This window comes from Lissotriton helveticus, chromosome 5_1, assembly GCF_964261635.1.
Source record: "Lissotriton helveticus chromosome 5_1, aLisHel1.1, whole genome shotgun sequence".
Lineage (NCBI taxonomy): Eukaryota > Metazoa > Chordata > Amphibia > Caudata > Salamandridae > Lissotriton > Lissotriton helveticus.
Genome location: NC_136065.1, coordinates 1101258763 through 1101274670, shown reverse-complemented (window position 1 = coordinate 1101274670; position 15908 = coordinate 1101258763). Strand labels below are relative to the sequence as shown.

Here is a 15908-nt window from a genome sequence, read left to right as displayed (position 1 = left end):
ATTTTTTTTCTTATTTATATATAGGTATAAAGTTCATTCCTATATTGGCTTCTCCTTTTATTTAATCATTTTATTTTTTAATAGTATGGATTTGTTCATTTTTATTGATATTTATTTCTTCTGTTATCTTTTAATAAATCAAATTGAAAAAAAGTAACCTCTGCACTGATTCTGTCTTTATAAAGTGCTGGCAAGGTTTAAAAAGCAAAGAGGTAATTATGAATGTGGATGCTAAGAGCTGGCTATCTGTCCTCCTTTCAATATCTAACCCACCCTCCCCCCCAAGGACTTTGAAGCAGCGCTGGTGTACATGATGCTATAAAATAAAACGAATAAATAATGGTTTTGTAGGAAAAAGCACTCTATGTACTCATGTCATAAAAGCTTCTAATAGTCCATAGCGTGTCCAGGAGAGATTTCTACTTCAATGTAGTATTGTCAGTATTCCCATCATTGAAATATTTCTTTATTGTGACATATCAAGCATATAAAGAGTGTTGGCTACGCCCAGCTGGACTATTAGATGCATTGATAACATTAGAACATTCAGTGCATTTTTCAACAAAATGATTTTGTGGAAGGATTTGTAAAGGCTGGGTTCAGTAGCAGCTGAGCCTGAAGAAGGTTAAACACTGCATAGTCTAATTTACCCATAGCTGCTAGATTATTCACAGAATGATAAGTAATGGTCTTATTTCTGCCTAACAAAGTCAGATGTGGGACCTGGACAAAGTTAACTTGATGGTAACTTCAGTTCCCTTTCTTGGAAATAAAGGTGTGTGTGTTTGGGCAATAGCTGAGTCAACAGCTGCATGGCAATGATAATGAAATTGAATCTGCAGACTCCAATTAACGGGGGTTAGCAAAAATGTAACATAATCATCCAGCCTATGCCTCTGACAGGGAGGGCAGGGAGAAAGCAACCAGCACTACATTATTCCTGGATTATTGAGCCAGGATCCATGATGCAGTCTGAGCTGCAAGCAAGCTGTAGCAATGCGTTACATATGATATTATTCATGGTATAGGATGCTCACTAGTTCTAGTGATCACCTTGTACCATGCCAAGCAACCCTTATGGTGCAGGTTGTAAAGTCAACCTTATAGACAAGCTATCCTAGGGGTAGCATGGACTAAGCAGTCTTAGGCTAAACTCTGTAAAGGCATGTGAAGCAAGCTGTTTTACCATACACAATCCCTTGAATACCAAATGAAAGGACACCACACAGATATATATTAAAAATATATATAGATTTATTTCTACAAATATCCCTGATACTCTTTATGAGCACAGAAGCAAATGCGTTAAAACAAAACACAGTTTAAATACACAAAAGTTGCACAATTATGGATGAGCCCTAGGGGCCACCTAAACCATATACTAAAATAGTGGTATAAGAACCACTATGGGGAAAGTGAAGAGGCCTAGGGCCTGGGGAATCGCTGGAGCTGTTCGGGACTAGCAGTGAAGAAGTCGGGAAAGGCCCGCGGGACTCGGGTGCAGTGCGGAAAGTGCACGCTTTACCAATGCAATGTCAATGGTGCGTAAAAGTTACAAAGTTAGTTATTAAGGAACCTTCCGAGTGACCTAGAAGGATGAAACTTTACAGACACTAGAGGTGTATACCAGTGTGGGAACACCGGCGTTGCTGAGTTACCTCACCCACAGGAAGCGGGTGCACAGGGTCGAAGTAGTGTCGGGTTTCGTCACGCAGGTCGATGGTGCTTGGAGCTGAAGATGCTGCAGGCGACTCGATGTGAAGAGTTCCGGTGGATCCAAGGGTGGATCTGAAGAGGTGAAGACCTGAAAGCAGAGGGGACATTGTTCAAAGTCACTAGCCAGTGACTACCGTGGAACCAGGAAGGAACCAGGCGATGTCGGGTGCAAACAGGTGATGTCGTGAAGATTGTCTCTGCAGCCAAGTGGACATGAAGAGGTCAAGGACGTCCAGGAGTCGGTCACGAGCTGTCCCACGTAGGCTCTCGCTGATGGCGGTGTCGGCAACTTGATTGGAGCAAAGAGGCCTTGGCTAAAGCAAGCCACGCAGGAAGTGATTCAAGCTTCTCACTCGGACCAGCAAGGTCAGAGCGGGGGCTCCTTTTCAGGGGAGTAAGGGCCAATCTGGAGCAACCAGACCAGCAGTGTAGTTCGTCGTTCAGAAAAGGGGGTGGTGATGAACAGAGTGCCTGAATTAAGCAGACCACTCTTACCCAGTCCAATGATCAGGGTATACTCAGACATGAGTCCCTTTCTCACTGCTCAGGGACAGACTAATTTGCATATAGCCAAGTTCTGAGCTGGGATGGTGCAGTGAGCTAAAAAACGGTGATGGATCAAGCCCTGATCATTGGACTGGGTAAGAGTGGTCTGCTTAATTCAGACACTCTGTTCATCACCATCCCCTTTTCTGTATCGTTTTTGGCCACTATAGGTGTGGCAGGGTATACTCAGACATGAGTCCCTTTCTCACTGCTCCATCAGGATTCAAGCAAGCCGGGCCGAAGAGGCTGAAATGCCAGAAACCGGTCCCCGGTAGCTTGTCTCCTTTCTGGTGAAGAATTGGCTTGGTAGTTTGGTCTGCCCTGTTCCCATGATGCACTGGGCCAGGGACAGACTAATTTGCATATAGCCAGGTTCTGAGCTGGGATGGGGCAGTGAGATAAATAACGGTGATGGATCAAACCCTGATCATTGGACTGGGTAAGAGTGGTCTGCTTAATTCAGGCACTCTGTTCATCACCACCCCCTTTTCTGAATCATTTTTTTGTGTTCACAGGGTGGTCACTCCTTGGCCACAAGGGAGATTCTCTTCCGTCTTCTGTGCAGCAGAATGTCGAAGTCCAGTCTTCTTCTGTATTTCAAGTTGATTCAGGATGATCTGAAGTCTCAGGACACAGCTCCCACTCTTATTCGAATCTGGGGGGCCGGATCACCTACTAGGTCCCTCCTCTGGGTGGAACCAGAAAGGGGGGTGGTTACACCCCCTTTCCTTTGTCCAGTTTCGCGCCAGGACTGGGGCTGGAAAGCCCCAGCACCGGTTTGAACTGGCCTATGCACAGGGACACCTTGTGTGCCCCAGGCATGTCTGATTCTATTCAGCCCTGTCCTACCCAATACACAAAATCCTGTCTGGAGTGGTGCTAGCACCTCCCCAGGAAGGAAACCCTTTGTCCAAGCTGCCCTCGCTGGAAGGACTCCCAGCAGCAGGAGGTCAGACTTGTGTCTGTGGTGGCAGCATCCATTTTGTGATGCTGAGGCTCTGTTTAACTTTAACCGGGGTTCAGGCTAGGTACATGTCGTGTCCCTCTAGAAGGGTGGAATGCTACCCTCGTCGCCAGAACTGGCGAGGGGGTAGTATTCCAATTCGTATGACACCTTACTCGACATGTTTTGATAAAGCCAAACCCAAGATAGCATAGCGCGGTTCATAATGCACTTAAGAGTATATGGTATGGCAGTATCATGAAACAGCTAAAGGACATGGTTCCGAAAGCTGCAGACAGGCTCAGCTCATGCCAGAGCACCATCTCACATATTTCCAAGCACTCTGCCTCCAGGATTAATGAGGCCTTCCATAGGAGTGACTGATAGGAACATATGTGTCCATTTTAGGTTAGGTATAGGCATACTACACCTAAGTAAGGGGTGGTTACACCGACTTACCCCAGCTGAGTGATCAGCCAGTTGTGTCAAATATGGAGGCCAGGCCAGGGGTGGCACAATACATGCTTCAGCCCCTGGTAGGCCTTGGTAGCACCTATGCCCTGGGTACCTGGGTACACTGTTACAGGGGCCAATAAGGTGAACCAATTCCAATTTCGTTATGCACCTAAAGTACATGGGTAACAATTTAGAGAGAGAACAGCAGGCTGTGGGTCTGATTAGCAGGCCCACAGCCACATTAAGTCATAAACCAGTGAAGCAAAAAGCAAAAATTTGGGGTGACCAGAGGATAGCAGACCCTACTCTCCTACACAACCACCCCCCCAAACGCAGGGACATTAGACTAACCTTGACCAGTTGTGTCTTCATGTTCTAAGTGGAAGTACCTGGAGAGACCATCTGCATTACCATGGTCAGTCCCTGGGCGGTGCTTCACTGTAAAGTCCATCCCCTGTAGGGAAATGGACCACCTGAGCAGTTTGGGGTTTTCACCCATCATCTGATTAAGCCATAAGAGGGGCTTATGGTCGGTCTGAATCTTGAAGTGAGTGCCAAACAAGTATGGTCTCAACTTCTTCAGGGCCCACACCACAGCAAAGGCCTCCCTCTCAATGGCTGACCAACGTTTCTCTCTGGGGGTCAGCCTTCTGCTAATAAAAGCAATGGGCTGGTCTTGACCATCTACATTAAGTTGTGAAAGCACAGCTCCCACTCCCAACTCAGAAGCATCTGTTTGGACAATAAACTCTCTTGAGTAGTCAGGACTCTTCAGGATAGGTGCAGAGCACATGGCCTTCTTCAGGTCATCAAATGCCTTTTGACAGTATTCTGTCCACTGAACCTTTTTGGGCATCTTCTTGGATGTCAGATCATTAAGAGGAGTCACAATGGACCCATAGTTCTTAACAAACTTCCTGTAGTACCCAGTCAGGCCCAAGAAAGCTCTGACCCGAGTCTGGGTAGTTGGAGGAGTCCAGTCCTTTATGGTCTGAATCTTACTCTCCAGTGGTTGAACTTGGCCTCCACCCACAAGGTGGCCCAAGTACACAACCTTACTCTGCCCTATCTGGCACTTGGTTGCCTTGATAGTGAGGCCTGCCTTCTGCAGAGCCTCTAGCACTTCCTTCAGGTGGACCAGGTGATCCTCCCAGGTGGCGCTAAAGACAGCAATATCGTCCAGATATGCTGCACAAAAGTCATCCAACCCAGTAAGGACTTGATTCACCAACCTTTGGAAGGTGGCAGGGGTATTTTTCAAACCAAAGGGCATCACCACAAACTGGTAATGCCCACTGGGGGTAGAAAATGCTGTTTTGGCCTTAGACTCCTCAGCTAACCTGATTTGCCAGTAGCCAGCTGTCAAGTCAAATGTGCTCAAATACTTGGCAGAAGCCAATTTGTCTATGAGCTCATCTGCCCTTGGAATTGGGTGTGCATCTGTCCTGGTGACAGCATTGAGTCCTCTGTAATCCACACAGAACCTCATCTCTCTCTTTCCATCTTTGGTGTGAGGTTTGGGGACCAGAACCACTGGGCTAGCCCAGGGGCTCTCTGAAGGCTCAATGACACCTAACTCCAGCATCTTTTGCACCTCAGCCTTGATACAGTCTCTGACATGGTCAGGCTGCCTGTAAATTTTGTTCTTTACAGGAAGACTATCACCAGTGTCCACCACATGGGTACACCAGTTAGTCTGACTGGGTGTCAGGGAGAACATATGTCGATATGACTGCAAAACCTGTCTACAGTCATGTTGCTGATGTTCAGTGAGGCTGCCATCTAAGGCTACACCATCAACTGAGCCATCCTCAGGATTCTGAGTCAGCAGGTCTGGGAGAGGGTCACTCTCTTCCTCCTGCCCCTCATCTGTAGCCATGAGCAAGCCCATGTCTTTCCTGTCAACATATGCTTTCATCCTGTTAACATGGAGCACCCTGTGGGGGCTCCTGGGAGTTCCAAGGTCCACCAAGTAGGTAACCTCTCCCTTTTTCTCAAGGATTGTATGGGGTCCAGACCATTTGTCTTGGAGTGCTGCTGGGGCCACTGGCTCCAACACCCATACCTTCTGTCCAGGCTGGTACTCAGGCAGGACAGCCTTTTGGTCATGCCAGGCTTTCTGTAATTCCTGGCTAGCCTCAAGGTTTTTGGATGCCTTCTCCATATACTCAGCCATCCTGGAGCGGAGACCAAGTACATAGTCCACTATGACTTGCTTGGGCTTTTTGAGAGGTAACTCCCATCCTTCCCTCACCAGACATAGGGGTCCTCTTACAGGGTGTCCAAACAACAATTCAAAGGGGCTAAAGCCAACACCTTTTTGTGGGACCTCTCTGTAAGCAAACAGAAGGCAGGGCAGAAGGATATCCCATCTTCGCCTGAGCTTCTCAGGTAAATCTTTGATCATGCCCTTTAGGGTCTTGTTGAATCTCTCAACAAGCCCATTGCATTGTGGATGATAGGGAGTGGTGAACTTATAGTTGACACCAAATTCCTTCCACATAGCTGTCAAGTATCCTGACATGAAGTTTGCACCTCTATCAGATACTACCTCCTTAGGAAACCCCACTCTGGAGAAAACTCCAAGTAAGGCCCTGGCCACAACAGGAGCTGTTGTGGTCCTAAGTGGAATTGCCTCTGGGTACCTGGTGGCATGGTCCACCACCACCAGTATGAATCTGTGCCCAGATGCTGTAGGGGGATCCATTGGTCCAACAATGTCAATCCCTACCCTTTCAAAGGGCACCCCCACCACAGGTAATGGTATTAGGGGGGCCTTTGTGGTACCACCTGCTTTGCCACTTGCTTGGCAGGTTACACAGGAGCGACAAAACTCCTTTGTATCTTCTGACATGTGAGGCCAGTGAAAGTGACAGACAAGTCTGTCCCATGTTTTGTTCTGACCTAGGTGTCCTGCTAAGGGAATATCGTGTGCCAAGGTAAGAAGGAAGCCCCTAAATTGCAGAGGTATGGCCAACCTCCTGGTTGTACCAGGCTTGGGGTCTCTACCCTCTGAATAAAGGAGCCCATCATCCCAATAAACCTTATGGGTACCTTGAGCATTCCCAGCAGCCTCAGAAGCAGCCTGCTGTCTGAGGGGTTCAAGAGAAGGACAGGATAACTGAGCCTGCCCCAAGTCTGCCCTAGAAGGTCCCCCTGCCCCCAGAAACTCAACCTGATCAGGTTCAAGCTCTATAGGGACAGTTCCTTCAGGGGTCTCAGAATCATCTTCCTGTGAAGGCTGATCCTCACTTGTAGGCATTTGGGAAGGCACAGCCTTTACCCTCCTGTTCCTTGTCTTGGAAGGTACTTGGTCCATTGTTCCAGGATCCAAGACCTGAGGTTCAGAGAGGCACTTTTTGGCCTGTGACCTGGTCACAGCAAGGACATGTGATGATATCCCTAACATCTCTGCATGAGTCCTGTACTCAACTTCTGACCATAGAGAGTTCTCCAGGTCATTGCCCAACAAACATTCTACTGGGAGATCAGCACTAACCACAACTCTTTTTAGGCCAGTTACCCCTCCCCAGGAAAAGTTAACAATTGCCACACTATGTGTAGTAGTGACATTGCTGGCATTGGTCACCAGGTAATTATCACCTGGTATGTACTGTCCAGGGTCCACAAAGCTAGGCGTCACCATAGTGACACTGGCACATGTGTCCCTGTATGCTTGAGCCACCTTTTCATTAATTAAAGGTGTCTGTCTGTACTTGCCCAAATTATTGGGACTGACAGTAGGGGAAAAATCAATCTCCCCATCACAAATCAGAACAGCCTGTGTGGGGATCCTGACTAGGTCAGAATCTCAATCAGTTCCCAAGGTGATACCCACTACCCCCTTAGTCTGTGGACCAACACTGCCAACTGTACTAGTGGGTGCAGGTGCCTTAGGGGCTGCAGTGTTGGGGGCTCCACCCTTTTTACAATCACTTGTCCAGTGAGTGGTGTTTTTGCAAAAGCTACACCAGGGTTTTCTTTGACCTTCTTTCTTCTTCTTCTTGGAAGGTTGGGACCCACCCTCAGTATTAGTTTGGGGCCCTGTTGAAGACTTCTGGTCTTTAGCTTTCTGCTCCCCACTCTTCTGGTCTGTTTTCTTTTGGTCACCACCCTGGTTCTGGTTCTGGTTCTTTTGCTTAACTCCGGTTCTAACCCATTTGTCTGCCCTCTTTCCCAATTCTTGGGGAGAGGTTAGATCTCAGTCAACCAAATGTTGATGCAACTGCTGGTTCTGACAGTTATTTAAAATCTGTTCTCTCATAAGCAAATTGTACAATCCTTCATAGTCTGTAACCTTACTTCCCAGCAACCAGCCCTCCAGAGCCTTAGTGGCACATTCAACAAATTCAGACCAGTCCTGAGTCTGTGTCTTCTGGGTGTCTCTGAACATTAACCTGTACTGTTCAGTGGTTAAGCCTAACCCATCAATCAGAGCACTCTTCAGGACCAGGTAGTTTCTAGAATCCCCATCACTAACTGTGAGGAGTCTGTCTCGGCCTCTACCTTCAAAGGAGAGCCACAAGATTGCTGCCCACTGCTCCTGAGGGACCTGCTGTACTTTGCAAGCTCTCTCAAGTGCAGTCATCCATTTGTGGATATCATCCCCAACTTTGTAGGGGGGCACAATCTTACTCAGGTTTCTATTGTCATAGGACCTGTCTTTATCCTTAGGGATAGTGCTGCCACCAGTGGATTCTAATCCACTCTCTCTAGGCTGCCTTGCTCTAGCAAGTTTCTCTTTGGCCAGGGCAACTTCTAACTCTTGCCTCTGTATCCTAAGTTCAGCCTCTCTCATTTTGGCCTCATGTTCCCTTCTCTGAGGGCTAGTCAACTCCCTTCTGGAGTTGCCATGAGAACCTCTAGAAACATGGGAAGTATTGGACTCACCTGAGTGATTCCTCCTCCTCCTATGCTCCTGGTTAAGTCCATTTGGGGGTCTGAATGGGTTGGACCCACCTTCAGTCCCAAATAAGCTTAGGTTAGCCTGGTTAAGCCTGCTGACTAACACCTGGCTATTTCTACCATCATCAGAATCACTTTCTTCCTCCTCCTCCTCTTCTTCTTCTTCTTCCTCAGGCTGAGTATTCCCAGGGGTCTGGTCTTCCTCATCTATCTGGATGACAGGGGCAGGGGCATCAGGGTTATCATCTTCAGTGGGAGAGCCTCCATCTCCAGTCCCTGAGGGGCCTGGTTTGGAGTTCTCTAGAGCTTCAGACTGGTCTAACAGCTCTCTGAGGTGTCCTGCTGTAGGAGTAGGACCTGTTTTGATTCCTCTCATGGAACACAGTTGCCTCAGTTCCTTAAATGGAAAGATAGCAAATTTGGATGGTGCCCTTGGAGGGTCACTCTCAACAGAGATGGTTCCAGTGGATCCCTCTGCTCCAGACATTGCTCTAGTGTGGTGGATGTGTTGCAATCTACCTACACTTGTGTTTTCCTACAAAACCTATCTAGTAGTTGTAGTCAGGGTGTGCTACTCCCTATCCTCTACAACAACTAAGTTCAGTAGAACTTAAGTATATCTAGTCTTGTTTTAGTGTACCTATCAGGTACCTGTATAATTTTTCAAATGATATTTTCAAAGATTGTAATGGTAAAACAACAGCAAGCTCAAATCCCACCGCTGCCACCAATGTGAGAAGTTGGCCTGGTATATGATGCTCACTAGTTCTAGTGATCACCTTGTACCATGCCAAGCAACCCTAATGGTGCAGGTTGTAAAGTCAACCTTATAGACAAGCTATCCTAGGGGTAGCATGGACTAAGCAGTCTTAGGCTAAACTCTGTAAAGGCATGTGAAGCAAGCTGTTTTACCATACACAATCCCTTGAATACCAAATGAAAGGACACCACACAGATATATATTGAAAATATATATAGCTTTATTTCTACAAATATCCCTGATACTCTTTATGAGCACAGAAGCAAATGCGTTAAAACAAAACACAGTTTAAATACACAAAAGTTGCACAATTATGGATGAGCCCTAGGGGCCACCTAAACCATATACTAAAATATGGTATAAGAACCACTATGGGGAAAGTGAAGAGGCCTAGGGCCTGGGGAATCGCTGGAGCTGTTCGGGACTAGCAGTGAAGAAGTCGGGAAAGGCCCGCGGGACTCGGGTGCAGTGCGGAAAGTGCACGCTTTACCAATGCAATGTCAATGGTGCGTAAAAGTTTCAAAGTTAGTTATTAAGGAACCTTCCGAGTGACCTAGAAGGATGAAACTTTAGACACAGACACTAGAGGTGTATACCAGTGTGGGAACACCGGCGTTGCTGAGTTACCTCACCCACAGGAAGCGGGTGCACAGGGTCGAAGTAGTGTCGGGTTTTGTCACGCAGGTCGATGGTGCTTGGAGCTGAAGATGCTGCAGGCGGCTCGATGTGAAGAGTTCCGGTGGATCCAAGGGTGGATCTGAAGAGGTGAAGACCTGAAAGCAGAGGGGACAATGTTCAAAGTCACTAGCCAGTGACTACCGTGGAACCAGGAAGGAACCAGGCGATGTCGGGTGCAAACAGGTGATGTCGTGAAGATTGTCTCTGCAGCCACGTGGACACGAAGAGGTCAAGGACGTCCAGGAGTCGGTCACGAGCTGTCCCACGTAGGCTCTCGCTGATGGCGGTGTCGGCAACTTGATTGGAGCAAACAGGCCTTGGCTAAAGCAAGCCACGCAGGAAGTGATTCAAGCTTCTCACTCGGACCAGCAAGGTCAGAGCGGGGGCTCCTTTTCAAGGGAATAAGGGCCAATCTGGAGCAACCAGACCAGCAGTGTAGTTCGTCGTTTTCGTCGCCAAGATGGCCGCTAGCCACGTGGCAAGTGGCCGGGATGGCGCGTCGAGTGGCACGGTGCAAAAGGGCCCCAAGCAGATCGTGTAGATGCTGGGGGGCTGATCTTCGGTGCAAGGGCTGCTCGAGGTTGGGGCTTCTCAAACCCCAAAGCACAGCGTCGAGGGTACCTCAGGTGCTGCGCAGTCAGCTTCTCGGGGGTCTTTCAAGAGGTCCGGTCCCACGTCTCTCGGTGCCTCCACGGGTCCCTTCTTTGCAGGGACTGTGGATCGGGCTGTGAGAAGTCTGGGAGTCTGGGTCTTGTCAGGCTCTGGGCTCGGGCTCCGGCGGGAGGCGGTGGCAAAGCAGACGTCGAGTTGCTGGTTGGTGCCTGTGTTCACAGGGTGGTCACTCCTTGGCCACAAGGGAGATTCTCTTCCGTCTTCTGTGCAGCAGAATGTCGAAGTCCAGTCTTCTTCTGTATTTCAAGTTGATTCAGGATGATCTGCAGTCTCAGGACACAGCTCCCACTCTTATTCGAATCTGGGGGGCCGGATCACCTACTAGGTCCCTCCTCTGGGTGGAACCAGGAAGGGGGGTGGTTACACCCCCTTTCCTTTGTCCAGTTTCGCGCCAGGTTTGAACTGGCCTATGCACAGGGACACCTTGTGTGCCCCAGGCATGTCTGATTCTATTCAGCCCTGTCCTACCCAATACACAAAATCCTGTCTGGAGTGGTGCTAGCACCTCCCCAGGCAGGAAACCCTTTGTCCAAGCTGCCCTCGCTGGAAGGACTCCCAGCAGCAGGAGGTCAGACTTGTGTCTGTGGTGGCAGCATCCATTTTGTGATGCTGAGGCTCTGTTTAACTTTAACCGGGGTTCAGGCTAGGTACATGTCGTGTCCCTCTAGAAGGGTGGAATGCTACCCCCGTCGCCAGAACTGGCGAGGGGGTAGTATTCCAATTCGTATGACACCTTACTCGACATGTTTTGATAAAGCCAAACCCAAGATAGCATTTAACCGCAAGGTTCATAATGCACTTAAGAGTATATGGTATGGCAGTATCATGAAACAGCTAAAGGACATGGTTCCTAAAGCTGCAGACAGGCTCAGCTCATGCCAGAGCACCATCTCACATATTTCCAAGCACTCTGCCTCCAGGATTGATGAGGCCTTCCATAGGAGTGACTGATAGGAACATATGTGTCCATTTTAGGTTAGGTATAGGCATACTACACCTAAGTAAGGGGTGGTTACACCGACTTACCCCAGCTGAGTGATCAGCCAGTTGTGTCAAATATGGAGGCCAGGCCAGGGGTGGCACAATACATGCTGCAGCCCCTGGTAGGCCTTGGAAGCACCAATGCCCTGGGTACCTGGGTACACTGTTACAGGGGCCAATAAGGTGAACCAATTCCAATTTCATTATGCACCTAAAGTACAAGGGTAACAATTTAGAGAGAGAACAGCAGGCTGTGGGTCTGATTAGCAGGCCCACAGCCACATTAAGTCATAAACCAGTGAAGCAAAAAGCAAAAATTTGGGGTGATCATAGGATAGCAGACCCTACTCTCCTACATCCACCTGCATCCCCATGGGAGATATGTGATGTGAGAAAGACATAAAATTAGACAACGAGCAGGTAATGAAACATTTAGTTTGGGATTTTGCTCTGAGTTCCGATGAATAGCTTTCATTCAGCTGCCAGGACCTCCAAATTCGCAGAGCAAAGCACTACATACATAAAGTTTAAGGGCCTGATTTAGATCTTGGCAGAAGGGGTACTCCGTCACAACATTGACGGCTATACCGTCCACTGAAATATAAATCTCATAAATCCCATAAGATATAATAGGATTTATTTTTCGGGAGACATGGCTTCACAGTGATATCCGTCACCAAGATCTAAATCAGGCACTAAACCCTCATGAGCGATGTGGTCAGGCTGACCAGTAGTAGGGAGGGGCGGATCACTCTCTCCCCCTCAATGGAAAGGAGGTCTTTCTCTAAGGAAGGAGTGTGGGGGTACACTGACTCAGATAGTAAACATCTAAAACCAAACTTGGGCGCCTATTAGGATGGCGGACGGACGAAAGCGGTCCTGGGAAGCTTGATTCCGGTCCAGGGAAGACATGGCTTGGCAGTTCGGGCTGGATGTTTCCATGAGGCACAGAGTCAGACTGATTTGCATATGGCCATGTCTGAACTGGGGTGGCGGAGTGAGCTAAAGAATGGTGATGGATTAAACCCAGATCAGTTGACTGGGGGTGAGTGTTTGTATTGTCAACGCTCCGTCCATCACCACCTTTGGTTTTCCTTTGTTCGCCCTAAGTTGGCAGGGTATGCTCAGACGTGAGTCCCTTGCTCACTTTGCCACTGGAGTCAAGCAAGCCCGTTTGAAGATGGCTATAATGCCAGAAACCGGTCCTGGGAAGCTTGATTCCGGACCAGGGAAGACATGGCTTGGCAGTTCACGCTGGACTGTTCCCATGAGGCACAGGGTCAGACTGATGTGCATATGGCCATGTCTGAACTGGGGTGGCGGAGTGAGCTAAAGAACGGTGATGGATTAAACCCAGATGAGTTGACTGGGGGTGAGTGTTTGTATTGTCAACGCTCCGTCCATCACCACCTTTGGTTTTTCTTCACATGCAGGTTCCAGGCACACTGGAAGGTGTGTGTCCATGTGTCTGAACAGGCACTGCCTTACAGGCGGATAATATTTAGAGTGTTATGCTTGGCAGTACTGCAGCAACAAATAGTAATTTTGTATTGGAAACCTGGTAAGAAAATGGAACAGTGTGATCTTTGAATGATAACGAGGGATCATTGTTTTCTACTGGCAGCATGTTTGCAAAGAAGAAGTGGGGTCATCTCCTAAAATAATCTCCAGCTGCACGGCCCACTTTTCCTACATTGAAGAGACGACGTGAGAATTTCTGAAACACAATTTCAAACCAAAAAGAGACGTAGTTCAGAAGGTTGAGCCAGGTCCTGCATGGGATACTAGGCAGACCATTTCATTCGTAGGAAATCCATTATCTAGACATAGCCATAACAAAGGAAAGGTCTACCCTCAGATGGATAAACAAATAGCATTCCTGACATTCACACAAAATGACTCACCTGGGAAATCATTTGATCAGCTTCTTCTTTTGCCGCCTCTACTTCCTGTTGCCTGCCTGATGCGTCAGCCAGCTTTTGGCGCAACGTCACTACGTCTGCCAAAAGCTGATCTCGTTCTTTGGTGAGCTCGTCTTTGGCTTTCATCAAATCATTTGCACTACACCCAAAAAAATGAAAACATATTTTAGTGGACGAACGCAAATCTTCATCAGAGCTTTCTGATGGGATGTAAAACTGTTTTTTATATTGTCTTCATTTTATAACCCAGTTTGTGCTTGAGAATTTTGGAAATTACGTGTATTCTTATCTCAACATCACAGTCTATCAAGTTGGAAAGCTATAGCATGGGTTAGAATTAACCTAATCCAAGAAAGTAGAAAGGTAGCACTCCGAGGAATACCCAGAATGCACATCGTTAACCCAGTTTTGCTAATCAACACCTAAAACAGTTTAAGGACACCCTTAATCCTTCTCAGATACTTAGATTATACCAGGCAGCGAGGTAAAACGGTCTGTTGCTTGGGGTACCAGACATTTGTACTACTCCACCACATGGTACTATTGCCTTTAAAACCATGTGACCTCACAGTAATTATCAGTAATGTTTTCACCAGTTAGTGGCTTTCAGTAGACAGACTTGTGAAGATGCAGAATATACTGGTGATTGTTGTGCTACTGTTATTAATCTTCCATGAAAAATAGCTAAACATGGCAGTAATAGCTCGAAGAAATGGTATTTCCGTCTTTGGTTCTTACCAGCACTTTTACTAGCAGATCCCCAATTTAATAAGTATAAGAGGCAAGGGAGGTAAGAACACTATTACTATAGGATACTATTAAAACGAATTGATGGCTGAGCATGATATATATTTTTTTAATAAGTCACAAACGTTATCTAGGACTGTAGTCCTAACCAATGCATTTAAAATGTGTTGGCCCGTTTACAAATCGTATTTGTGAATGGGCAGTTTTCTTCAAGTATTGTCATTAGCTGATATATTGATTTTACAAGTCGATGTTTTAAAAGTTTTATTTAGGTTTTTTTCCTTTCACAAATTTCTTGAGGTGAAATTTCTTTTACAGCAAAGGGCTAACATTTGCCAAAAATATTGTGAGAGGATAATTAATAATGGTCAATTCATAATGTGGAAAAAATAAAATGGCTCTTCGCTTCATAAGAAATGCAGATTTCTATCCAGTCCCTACTTCTTGCAACATTCAGTAGTAGGCAGAGGGAAAGGTCATATTGTTTTGGTCCCAACAATTGGTTAACATTTTCTGTTTAGGTCTGGTTACAAACCGCTTTAGCTGCCTGCTCAGAGATCATGTTAACACAATAAAATGTGTACAACAAATAATGTACTGCGAGGAGCTTTGGGTCAGTTCCCAGCAGCCACAGGCTTGTTTGGGTCAGCATACTTTAAACATTGCTTGCTTTGCAGTCTCCACAACGTTTTGGGTCAATCCAGGAAGTTCAGCATTGGTTATTTCCTTGAAAAGTAGTCTGGCATTGCTGAGCCCATGGCTGAAGGAAGGAATACGTGCAGGAGCAGCCAGAAAGCCACTCCACTACTCACCAATCGGTTGTTTCACTACCCACAGACAACAATCATAATAGGAGTGGCGAACGCTTTATCATGTCCTGCGTATCATGAAGCATTCCTGTGCTTTCACGACATGTGTAGATGCTCACCACCCTTTGCGAAGATAATGCTTGCTGCCAGTGTCTCCCAGCAGGAGTAAAGGGCCCAGACCACAGGATAGGGTCAGGCTGGCTGTCGCATCACCGTGATGGGTGTTTCATCATTGAGCATCTAAGGTAAGTTAGGGCCACTGGAACAACTGTCATCTACCAACAACCTGCAGTGTTCTCCCACCTTCTGCCCATATGTGGGGAACTGTGTCTATGGTAATAGAGGACTCGCCAGCTACCTGACTCCCTTATGTGGCACTCATCCCTGCCTGCTTCACCATGCAATTGGTCAGCCTCTACTGCTGTAGGCAAAATAGCCATTATTCACAAGTCAGGAAACTCTCAGCAATGCATGTCCTGTTTTTAAGGCAGAGCACACTCACTGTCTTTCCTCCAGAACAACTTACATACTCAGACTGCACACTAAGCCAAACACCCAGGCTGCAATACCTGAGCTGGATTCATCACAGAGCCTACAGAGAGTGTCAAGTACTTTGCAACCAGATCAGAGGCCATAGCATGCACTATCTCAGTCTGCTGTCTGCCCGGTAGCAATTCACGGACTGAGCTTAGCGGTAGTAGCTGCAGAGAAATATCCACCATGGCACTCTGCAAAAGTAGTTCTGAGATAGCCCTCATCAACCCTGTGCAGCA

The 15908-nt window shown here is 47.3% G+C and overlaps 1 protein-coding gene across 1 annotated transcript in view; it reads right to left on the bottom strand.

Moving 5' to 3' along the window:
- The window catches only part of CFAP58 (cilia and flagella associated protein 58), a 702265-nt gene that overhangs the window by 494966 nt on the left and 191391 nt on the right, over nucleotides 1–15908 (bottom strand). Inside the window, exon 4 of the mRNA XM_078641175.1 lies at nucleotides 13562–13718. Coding sequence (XP_078497301.1) covers nucleotides 13562–13718 — 157 coding nt within the window. The remainder of the gene's footprint in view (nucleotides 1–13561; nucleotides 13719–15908) is intronic.